The 12,046-nt window shown below is 34.9% G+C and overlaps 1 protein-coding gene across 1 annotated transcript; it reads left to right on the top strand.

Moving 5' to 3' along the window:
* Positions 1-264: 264 nt before the first annotated feature.
* On the top strand, positions 265-852 carry LOC138898974 (uncharacterized). Its single transcript, XM_070185083.1, has 2 exons — positions 265-598; positions 716-852. The coding sequence occupies exons 1-2, from the start codon at positions 265-267 to the stop codon at positions 850-852; spliced, it is 471 nt and encodes a 156-aa protein (XP_070041184.1).
* Positions 853-12,046: the final 11,194 nt, after the last annotated feature.

The raw sequence follows: 12,046 nt of genomic DNA, 5'->3' as shown, positions 1-12,046 counted from the left end.
GGATTGGATGTTGTTGGACCACTGCCAAAGTCCTCTGGTGGGCACCTATACATCTTGGCTGCAACTGACTACTTCTCAAAATCGGTTGAAGTTGTTGCTCTTAACCATGTAAAGAAGGAAAATGTTGCAAGTTTTGTCTGAGTAAACATAATTTATCGCTTTGGCATTACTCATTACATAATAACGGATAATGGAAAGCCATTCGATAATAGGTTGATGAACAAGATTTGTGAACTCTTTGGCTTCAAGCAACGTAACTCTTCTATGTACAATGTTGCCGCCAATGGTCTAGCCGAGGCATTCAACAAGACTCTATGCAACTTGTTAAAGAAAGACGTCTCCAAATACAAACGGGATTGGCATGACCGTATAGAGGAAGCTTTGTGGTCATATAGGACAACTCACCGCACGCCAATACAAGAGACCCCTTATGCACTCATTTATGGAGTTGAAGTCGTCTTGCCACTCGAGCGTCAAATACCTTCATTACGATTAGCTATCCAAGAAGGCATCACTGATGAAGAAAATGCTCGACTTCGATTAGCAGAGATGGAGGCTCTTGATGAGAAGAGGCTGGAAGCTCAACAGAGTCTTGAATGTTATCAAGCTCGATTGTCTCATGCCTTTAATAAAAGAGTTCGCCCGAGATCCTTTCAAGTAGGAGATCAAGTCCTTTCCGTATGAAGACCCATAATTACTTCCCATAAACTTATAGGGAAGTTCACTTCAAAATGGGATAGGCCATATGTCGTACAAGAAGCTTTCTCAAGTGAGGCTTACAAGCTGGTTGATGTAGATGGCATGAGAATCGGCCCTATCAATGGCAAGTTTCTGAAGAAGGATTATCCTTAAAGTTGCAATGCTCCTTGACACATGAGCCTATACTGCATGTTCCTACACTCTTGGCCCACATGAGTCTAAACTGTGTACGGCTCAAAAAAAGAAAAAGAAAGAAAAGAGTCTACTAGGTTGAAAACCTCGAAAGAGGCAGCCTAGGCAAAAGATAGGACCCAAAAAATGCCCGCTAGGTTGAAAATCTCAAAAGAGACAGCCTAGGCAAAAGTTACGACATAAAAAAAAACTAACTCATTCTGAACTAGTATATGACTTGATCCTCTTCACCGAGGTACGTAGGCAGCTTAGAGTTTCATTTTAAGTTCAGTCGCATGAGTTTAAAAAAATATATACCACCCCAAGTATTGCTTGAATTGATGTATGATGGAATATGATCCACTAATTGGTACTTGAAAATCGGGCTCACGTATAGTCTTTCTAAAAGCTTGATGTGTAATCAAATATTGATAGTTCAATGGGGGCACGGCTCAATGGTAGATTAGTATCTCCGACGGAATGGATATAGTCATTTTGGTGGAGGCAAAATTTTAAAGTTGAAGTTTTCAAGTCCGTTAGTCTTCAAGTTGAAATTCTCAAGTTCTCTGGTCTTCAAGTTGTAGTGTTTAAGTCCTCCAGGGCTTCAAGTTTATGTCTTTGAGTCTCGCCAAGTCTTCAAATCTCGCCAAACTTTCAAGTCTGCCAATTCTTCAAGTTGAAGCTTGTAAGTCGCTCTTCAAGATGAAGTGTCAAAGTCAGCCCAATCTTTAAGTCCGCCAAATCTTCAAGTTGAAGTCTTAAAGTCTGCCAACTCTTCAAGTTTGTTGGTCTTCAAGTTGAAGTCTGCAAGTCTGCCAAGTGTTCAAGTCGAAGCTGTCAAGTCCACTAAGTCTTCGAGTTGAGGTCCTCCAATTTAATTTGCCAATCTTAAGGTATATATTAAGTCCTTTTGCACCTTAAGTTGATCTTTTAGCGGATTTATCCTTAAAAGGCACTATAATTTTCCAATCTTAAGGTGGACATTAAGTCCCCTTTCAACTTACGTTGGTTTATTCATGGATTTTTCCTTAAAAGGAACCATAATTTTTCAAGATTAAGATGGACATGTTAGTCCCTTTGCACCTTAAGTTGGCCTCTTCGCGGGTTTGTCCTTAAAAGGAACAATAATTTTCCAATCTTAAGATGAATGTTGAAGTTCATTTGTACCTTAAGTTGGCCTTTTCGTGAGTTGTCCTTAAAAGAATCTATAATTTTCCAGTCTTAAGGTGGACATTAAGTCCCTTTGCACCTTAAGCTAGTCGTAGATTTAGTCCTTCTCTATGTTGTTACCAATTTGATCCTTCTATATGTGGCTATGGATTTTTTCTTCTATATGTTATTGTGGATTTGATCTGATCCTTCTATATGTTGCTATGGATTTATTCTTCTATATGTTGTTGAGGATTTGTCCTTCTATACGTTGCGAGGGATTTGCCCTTCTACATATTGTTGTGGTGATCATCTATATGCCGTCATGGAGTTAGCCCATCAACTTGGCACTCGACGACTCTTACTTACTTGACCTACAAAAAAGAAAAGGGACAGAAACGGACAACAGAAAATACAGAAGAAGAAGTTACCTCCGCTAATGCTTTCCAATCGTCAAAGCACGGAGCTGAGATGGCTTGCAAATGTTGCGATGAGATGATCAACGCACCTACTAGCATGAGTTTATATAGCTATCAAAATATGGTATTAAATATTTTTTTGGCGATGTGGGATCAGTTGTTTAGGCAGCTCCAAAGTTTTAGTTTCCAACATGAACTAGGATACGGTAGCCTGATCCAAGTAGAAATCTAATTAAGCAGGTGAAGGAGACATGTACATTATATTACATTGCACTATTATCTGGAAAAATTATTAAGACCCACATGAATTGGTCTTGGATTTGCTATGCAAATTCTTATCTAAACATAAGTCCATACAAGTCAAGGCCCATTTTTACGTGGAGATTTCCTAAGGGAAACCACCTGGCACTTGTGTATGAATAAAAACAATACATCCTACAATGTTATAAGCTGGATTCAAGATTGTCTCTCTTAATCGTGAAAGGTGCATATTGAAAAGGAAAAGAAAACGTGATTTTCCTTGAAAAAAGGGGGCGATTGGGTATTAGTCTCATAATACTTCAATCCCCATCTTTCAAGTTCGAGATATTTACCCAACAAGTCTCGAAGTAGGGGATATTTGTAGGTATGCAAAATTTTATTGGTTTAAATTCATAAAATTATTTGGATTGTACTTTAAATTCAAGGTATATTAGTCCAAATAAATATTATGGACTAATATAATTGAATTAATTATTTAAGTCCAATAAATATTAACTGTGCTAGCCCATTTCGTTAGGCTACAAATGATGAGTTCACGTAGGCCCAATATGTCATCTTCCTAGAGGTCCAGTTTAGTGCCACGTGTCAAATGGAGTGGCACGCCAAGTCAAACGAAAAAAGCTAATAGGATCATGCCACATGTCAAAATGACAAGGCATGCCAAGTTAAATTAAAAAGCTAATGAAACTGCGCCACATGTGCAAGTGACATGTTCTGGCCAATCAAATATGGCCTTGTCACTCTTCAATCTGATTGGTCAGAAAGAGTTTGTTGTCATCACAATTGTTCCCTTCCACAACTATAAATAGGGGTTTTCATAACTTTAAAAAAATACCAAAAGTTATAACAAGAAACAAGTGGGAGCTCGTAGATCAAACGCTGCAGATTTCTCTAAAAGCTACAAGCATTCAAGTGTTTTAAGGATTAAAATATCAAGACGAAGATTCAAGAACAAGCTGCAAGCCCTTGGATTAAAATACGTCAAGATCAAGTCTCAAGCACTTGGATTAAAATAAAATAAAATTCAAGATTAAGCTAGAAAGCTCTTTTATTTACTGTTGAAAAGTAGAATTAGAGGATTCATAGAGATTGTACACTCATATTGTTTGAAATAAAATACTACGATTGCTGCAATTTTTTCGGTATCAATTTTATTTTCTTGACGCAATTTATTGTCTGCACACCTTATCAACCTTTTGTTTTTATCCATGTGCAAAAATTTCATCCTAATAAAATCATTAAGGGAATGTAGGAAAACTAATTATAAACTCATAAATATAAATTGGGTGAAAATCATTTACACTCCCAAACTTTGCGTTAAAAATCAAACTCCCTCCTCAACTTTGAACAATAATCATTCTCCCCCTTTATCCTACACAATACCTTTTTTGTTCTTGAAATTTCAATTTCCTCCTCAATTTAATACTTTTTTATTATATGATTTTTTTTATGGTTTTAGCTATAATTTAAATTATATAATACCTATTATAAATTGTAATTTAAGTTCATTAAAATTATAAGTAGAATAATCCTTTTATAAATGCTATCAATTTACACGTATCTTTATGATTGTTATTTTAATGTAATGTATATTAATTAGTGGCGGAGCCAGAAGTTTTACCAAGCGGTGTCAAAATATAAAATATAAAATATACCGAAAAGTTAAGGGGAATCAACGTATATTAAATATACATATAACCAAAAATATTATCTTCCAATAATACAGTATAATATGCCGGCGAAGGGGAGTCGATTGACACCCCTTGGATGAATGTGGCTCCGCCACTTATATTAACTATATATTTAAGTTATATTTTCTTAGCAACGGAGCCAGAAATTCATATAAAAGGATTAAAAAATATCCCAAAATATTTTTATTTAAGATTTGAACTTGTGAGCTAAAATAACTTTTGAATCTCTATACCACTTTAATACATCTTCTTGTGTCAAAGGGATTCAAAATTTTATATACAACTAAAAAGTTTATTTTTATCCTATTTGTGCAGTCTAATTTTCTGGCGATGAGATTCAATTGAATCCTCTTACCTCCTTTGCCCGTAAACTTTCTCTCTTATTCTATTGTAGATATAGATTTTGGGATTTTGATTACCATTAATGAACTAATTTTTAAATATATATTTAAAATTCATTTATAATAAGGTATAACATAATTTAAATTAAAGATAACCATAAGAATATTATAGAATTAAAAAGTATTATATAGAGGAAGGGAATTAAAAATTCAAGGGATAAAAAGGCATTGTGTAGGATAAAGGAAGAAAAATGACTATTGTTCAAAGTTGAAGGGGAACTTGATTTTAAAGCAAAGTTGGAGGGTGTAAATAATTTTCAAAGTGGTGAGAAGTGTAGATTCATTGATAGATCGATCGATCTCAATAAAAAAATAGATTATTAACTCTCTAAGTTCTTTTCCACCCCACACTTAATTAAACTATTACTTTGAACTATGATAGAATGTAAGAGATTTGAGAGAGAATAATTTATTTTTGTGGGAAGAAATGAAGAAGGATTGGGGTATTTATAGTAGAAAATAGGGTCAAAGTATAATTTAATAAATTTAGGGATTATATTAAAAGTTTGGGGGGTAGGGGGTGCTTTGGGGGGTGGGGGCCAAATATGGCCGTTTTTAGCCGTTGGGAACAGCTATTTTTGCAATTATAGTTGTTGCCCAAAGGCTATAATTCTAAAAAAAGGGAAGCGGGACGGGACGGGACCGGACAGGTGGGACGGGACGGACGGGACGGGACGGGACAGGACGGGACGGAACGAGACGAAATGGGGCGGGATAAACGGGACTAAATGGCCATCATGTCCCATCCCGTGTCCCGTTTAAAATTAAGTGGGAAGGTACGGGACGTTCCGTCCCGTTGGACAGCCTTAAGTACAAACATCTTTTGGAACTTTTCTATATGGAAGGTTAGCACTAGCACATTGTTGAGTAAATTCACGAATTCTACTCTCTTTATTAGCCGGAAAAATATAGCCGCAAGCATGTTGTACTTTACTACAAGTATCAGAAAATAAATTAATACCATCTTTTACAACCAAGTTAAAAATATGGCATGCACATCTAACATGATAAATTACCGGATTAATTGGACAAAGTCTAGTTCTAAAGCTAGTTGCTGCAGTTGTGTTAGCAGAAGCATTATCTAAGGTGATAGTTAAAACTTTATCAATGAGTCCATAAAAATCAAGTATTTGTAGAACAGTAGTTGCAATATATGCTCTAGTGTGTTTTGAATCAACAAATTTATAACCAATAATACGTTTTTGCATGTTCAAGTGATGATCAACCCAATGACTTGTAACAGTTAAATAATCACAACCATTAGGACTACGACCTACATCAGATGTGATAGACACTTTACAATCTAAGTGAAAAAATACACAACGAATATACTGGAGATATTCGGTTTGAAATTTAAAAACATCATTTCTAACTGTAGTCTTAGCAAAACTTTGAAAAGCACGATTATAAATTTCTTGTATATAATGCACAAAAGCAGGGTGAGAAGGAACAGTAAAAGGTAAGACACAGACAACCACCATTTTTGCTAAGTTCTCACGATCTCTATCTTTGTTATAGGGGCGTAAAATAGTACCAGAAGCAGGGTCAAGCTGTTGTTATAAAAAATTAGAACCCCCGCCAGATTCACTAGGAGTGCTAGTACCGGTGCTAGGATCCGGTATTTTTCCGGCTTCTATTTTAGCTTGTATCCATAAAGCTTTGTGGTCTCTACCTAAGTGCCTAGATAAACCCCCCGTCCCACCACTTTGGTGGGACGGGACGGGACGAAACGGGACAAAATGGGACGGGATAAACGGGACGAAATGACCATCCCGTCCCATCCCGTGTCCCATTTAACATGGGCCCATCCCGTTTAAAATTAAGTGGGACGGAACCGGGACGGAACGGGACGTCCCGTCCCGTTGGACAGCCTTATAGTGAACCATATCTGCTCCAAAATAACGTATATCAATCCTTATTGTGAATCCATTTGACGTTTAAGAAACAGAGGTAAAAAATGGAGAGATTATCAATTGCCATTTCTGTTGATTGCATAATAGATTAGACGGAAGCTCATAATACATCGTAATATATTAGGTGATTCTTCAGTCTTCTCGTCAACTTAAAGTTTTTGTGGGTAAAGTTATTTGATACTTGGTGGGAGGTAGAAATGGTCCGATGCATAGTTAAGGCATGAATTAGCTAATACAAACACTACTCCATCCAAAATAATAGAGTGTATTACTCAACTATTCCAATTTACCTAATAAAGTTATATTTCGGTCGTTTGTAATAGAAATGTCACTTAACTATGCCTCGAATGTCATTCAACCAGATTTTTCAAAATTTCAGTTGTCAAATACCTATTTTACCTTCTAATTTATCAACCTTTGTCTTTTTTATTTATTTATTTCATATTATAATTTTTTGTACGTTTAAATTTTTATTATGGACTTACCTATAGATAATAAAAAATCTTTTTATAAACTAAGAAAGTGAAAAATAGTTTCAGACATATATACTGTTGAAATAAGAAAATAATTAAGCTCAGTTTTCAATCATAAATAATATTAAAATAATAAAACTATCGAGCATAACTTTCAAGCATATATAATTCATATATAAAATATACCTATATTTTAATTAATTATTTTTTGTATTACATGCATGAAGCATATCTTTTAAAAGGTTTTATTCTCTTTCATTCTCAAATGTGTAAATAGACTTTTGAGTTTCTGTTGTTATTATGAAGATAACTGATACAAATAAATTTATTCTAATTTAGTTTTTACTATTCTTAATTATTATTTAATACTATATACGCTTGAAAAATATTTTAATTTTTTTTTGCTTTATAAATAAGACTTATTAGTCTATAGATAAGTCCATAATATAGATTAAAAGAGAAAAAATATCATAATTTTAAAAAATAAAAAATCACAAAGGTTAATAATTTAGAGGGTAAAATAGGTATTTGGTCTCTAATTTTTTTGAGAAACAGGTTAAGTGACATTTTGAGTGCTATAGACATTTTAAGTGGTTTTTCTTGTTACAAAGAAAATAAATAAATTTAAAAGATAATTTCGGATAGTTAAATGACTAAGTAATTGACTAAAAATAATAATAACACACACCTCACACCCCTCCCCCCTTTTCTCCCTTCATTAGTAGATGGTAGATAAAAACAAAAGCATGAAGTATAGTAGAGTAATCCCGGAATTTAGGTATGACTAAATACAATTTTCTCAATTCCAACTTATATGATGGTATTCTATTTTATTTTTTTTAAAATAATATACCCCTAGGAAGTATAGTGGCCTTTTTATTATTAATACTAAGCAAATACAATCTTACAAAGTGAAAGTGTTTACCCTCAAAATCGAATAACAATTAAATTTGTAAGTGGTTTTAAGGATACGCGGATCAATTTGATACAAAGCGATAAATTAAGTTACTATTGAACAAACAAAGATAAAATAAATTCATACAATACGAGTAGGATAGTTCCAACCTTAGTGAAATAGTCACCCTCAAGCCGGGCTCACCACGACCGCCACCAATGAAAAAGAGAAAGAGCTAGTTGTAGACAATAAATTGCGTCGAGAAAATAAAATCAAGACCGAAAATATCGCAACAATCGTAGTATTTTATTTCAAATATTTGAGCGTTACAATCTCTATGAATCCTCTAATTCTTCTTTTCAACAGTAAATAAAAGAGTCTTTGAGCTTAATCTTGAATTTTAATTTATTTTAATCCAAGTGCTTGAGGCCTAATCTTGATCTTGACGTATTTTTAATCCAAGGGCTTGCAGCTTGTTCTTGAATCTTCGTCTTGATCTTTTAATCCTTAGAACACTTGAATGCTTGTAACTTTTAGAGAAATCTATAGCGTTTGATCCACGAGCTCCCTCTTGCTTCTTGTTATAACTTTTGGTGTCTTTTCTGGGTTATGAAGACCCCTATTTATAGTTGTGGGAGGGAAGAGTTATGATAAGAACAAACTTTTTCCGACCAATCAGATTGAAGAGTGACAATGCCGCATTTGATTGGCCAGAACATGTCACTTGCACATGTGGCGCGATTTCATTAGCCTTTTAATGTGACTTGGCATGTCTTGTCATTTTGACACGTGACATGATCATATTGACTCTTTCGTTTGACTTGGCGTGCCACGTCATTTGACACGTGGTACCAAACTGGGCCTCCAGAAGGATGACATTTTGGGCTTAATGAAGTGGGCTCATAACTTTAGCCCAATTAAATGGGCTAGCCCAATGGATTAAAACTTATTTATTTAATCCATTTATATTGAACTTATACAATTAATTCAATTATATTAGCGTATAATATTTATTTGGACCAATATATCTTGAATTTAGTCATTAGTGCCTTTCTTCTTGCAAATGATTTCATGAATTTATTTATCCATGCCTCCTTCAAACGTAACTTGAGGTAAGCCATTCTGTCCAATTAGGTAAAGAACTTATGAATGGACCATAACTCTTATTTAAGAAATAACACCTCAAAATTTGAATAAAATAATTTAATTGTCATAATTCCTTTTTCTCATGGAATCCAATAACCACACGTGACCACTTTATGCTTTTGAAATTCTCATTCATTAATTCCCACGAAGAATCACACGTAGTCATTATTCCCTAAGCCAATTTGTAGACTTTAATAGCTTGAAAACCCACTTTCCAATTCCAATTCGATATCAAACAGCTTTAGCCTTTAGTTGACGTCTATTTGGATACGGAATAGTCTGGCCACCAAGTCCATGTTAGAAATTAATTTTCCGCCTTTAATCTGATCCCACACCGAAAAATAACTTCCCAATGGCCATCTCGAGACATCTATATATAGCTCATGCATGGCCTCTGTCCACATCACTTCATGGTATTTGCTTGTCGCGTTAATTCATAGTTGACAGGTAATACTCCTCTTTCTTTTTCTACGTTTCTATTTATCATCCCTTTTTTCTCCCTTTTTTTTTAGGTCGAGTGAGAAAGATATGTTCTTATTTATTGAGATGATTCATGCATGAAGAAGACACTCTTAGAGTGTGAAGGGATGTGTACTCATCACGGCCAGAATATCAAAGAGATTACTCTCAAGGTACAGAGGTTCATACGGTATATCGAAGTACCAGTCCATGGCAATAAATAGATAGACAAATCCTCAACATCATATAGGAGGACAAATCCATGGCAGCATATAGAAGGACAAATCCATAAAGAGGTCAACTTAAGGTGAAAAGGGACTTAAACATCCACCTTAAGATTGAAAAATTATGGTTCCTTTGAAGGACAAACCCACAAAGAGGCCAACTTAAGGTGCAAAGGGACTTAAATGTCCACCTTAAGATTGAATAATTAGAAAACTTCGAAGACTTAGTGGACTTGACGACACCAATACTTGGCAAACTTTGAAGATTTAGCGGACTTTGCAGACTTCAACTTGAAGAGTGGTGGATTTTTACACTTCAACATAAAAAATTAGCAGACTTGAAGACTTCAACTTGAAATTTTGGAGACCTTAAATAATTTAACTTGAAGACCGGAGAATTTGAAGACTTCAACTTGGAGACTTGGAGGATTTAAAAATTTCAACTTGAAGAGCGGCGAACACCCATAAAAGTTCGCGAAGAAGACCTTTAAGATTTGTAGAGAAGACCCATAAAAATTCGTGCAAAGATCCTTAAAAGCTCACGGTCATGATCTTTAAAAGTTCACAGTGAAGACCTTTAAAAGTTCGCGGTGAAGTCTTTTAAAAGCGCGCGATGAAGACTTTTAAAATTTTATGGCGAAGACCCTTAAAAGTTCGCGGTCATTATCGTTAAAAGTTCACAGTGAAGACCTTTAAAAGTTCGCAGTGAAGACTTTTAAAAGCACGCGATGAAGACTATTAAACATTCGTGGCGAAGACCCTTAAAAGTTCGCGGTCATTATCGTTAAAAATTCAAAGTGAAGACCTTTAAAATGTTTGTGGCGAAGACCCCTGAAAGAACGCGATGAAAACCTTTAAAAGTTCGTGGCGAAGACCCTTAAAAGCTCGTGGTAAAAATCTTGAAAAGTCGGCAGTGAGGACCTTTAAAAGTTCGTGGTGAAGACTTTTAAAAGCACGCGATGGAGACTTTTAAAAATTTGTGGCGAAGACCCTTAAAAGTTTGCGGTCATTATCGTTAAAAGTTCATAGTGAAGACATTTAAAAGTTTATGGCGAATAACCCTGAAAGCACGCGATAACCTTTAAAAGTTTATGGCGAAGTCCCTTAAAAGCTCGTGGTAGAAATCTTTAAAAGTCGGAAGTGAGGACCCTTTAAAAGATGCAACGAGCACCTTTAAAAGTTCGAAACATACACCTTTTAAAAGTTCGGAATGAAAACCTTAAAAACTTCGAATGCATTTAAAAGTTCGAGATGAACACCTTTAAAGGTTCTCAATAAAAACCTTAAAAGTTTGAGACGAACACCTATAAAAGTTTGCAACGAGAACCTTTAAAAAAACACCTTCAGAATTGTCCCGGACAACATTGTAAAACCAACTTTATATTGCACCATGCTGACAATTTTAGATTTGCGCAGTCTCATCAAAATATTCGTATCTTGGAGCAGAAATGTCAAAATTACGAACCGTTCAATTTCTTGGAAACTAGACTTCAAAATCTAAAACATGTTCAAAACGTGGGATTTAATACCTTAAGGATAGTTTCAGATAATATTTCGAAATCAACTTAAAATTTCGACACGCTGACGATTTCAAACTTGCGCGACTTCACCAAAACTCTTATATCTTGATGTAGGAACGTTGAAATCACGAATCATTTGATTTCTTGTAAACAAGACTTCAAAATTGTCCAAAATGTAGGATTTAATACCTTAAGAATAGTATTAGATAATATTTTGAAGTGAACATCAGATTTTGATATACCGACAGTTTCAAATTGACGCGACTTCGCCAAAACTTTTATGTTTTGGTATGGAAGCCTCGAAAACTCAAGACATTTTTTCTTTCTATCAATCGAAATTCAAGATATCCGTTATCACCAAATATCTTGGGTTCAAGTCTCACTGAATTTGAAACGTTGTTCAAAGTAACCTTCCTTCTTATACTTGTGTTCCCTTTTGACGCCTCTCTTCTCTTCCCTTTTTTTTAGGGCAGAGAGAGGATATGAAGACCAACAAACTTGAAGGTCATATGAACATGACAACATAGCGAATCCCCAGACTTCAATGCAAACACTTTGTAGCCTCCTAAAAGACTATAATCATTTCATTGAAGACACAAATTTACCATAGAGGCTTTCCCCCCTT

This window comes from Nicotiana tomentosiformis, chromosome 9 (genome assembly GCF_000390325.3).
Source record: "Nicotiana tomentosiformis chromosome 9, ASM39032v3, whole genome shotgun sequence".
Lineage (NCBI taxonomy): Eukaryota > Viridiplantae > Streptophyta > Magnoliopsida > Solanales > Solanaceae > Nicotiana > Nicotiana tomentosiformis.
This window is presented reverse-complemented; position numbering and strand designations above follow the sequence as displayed.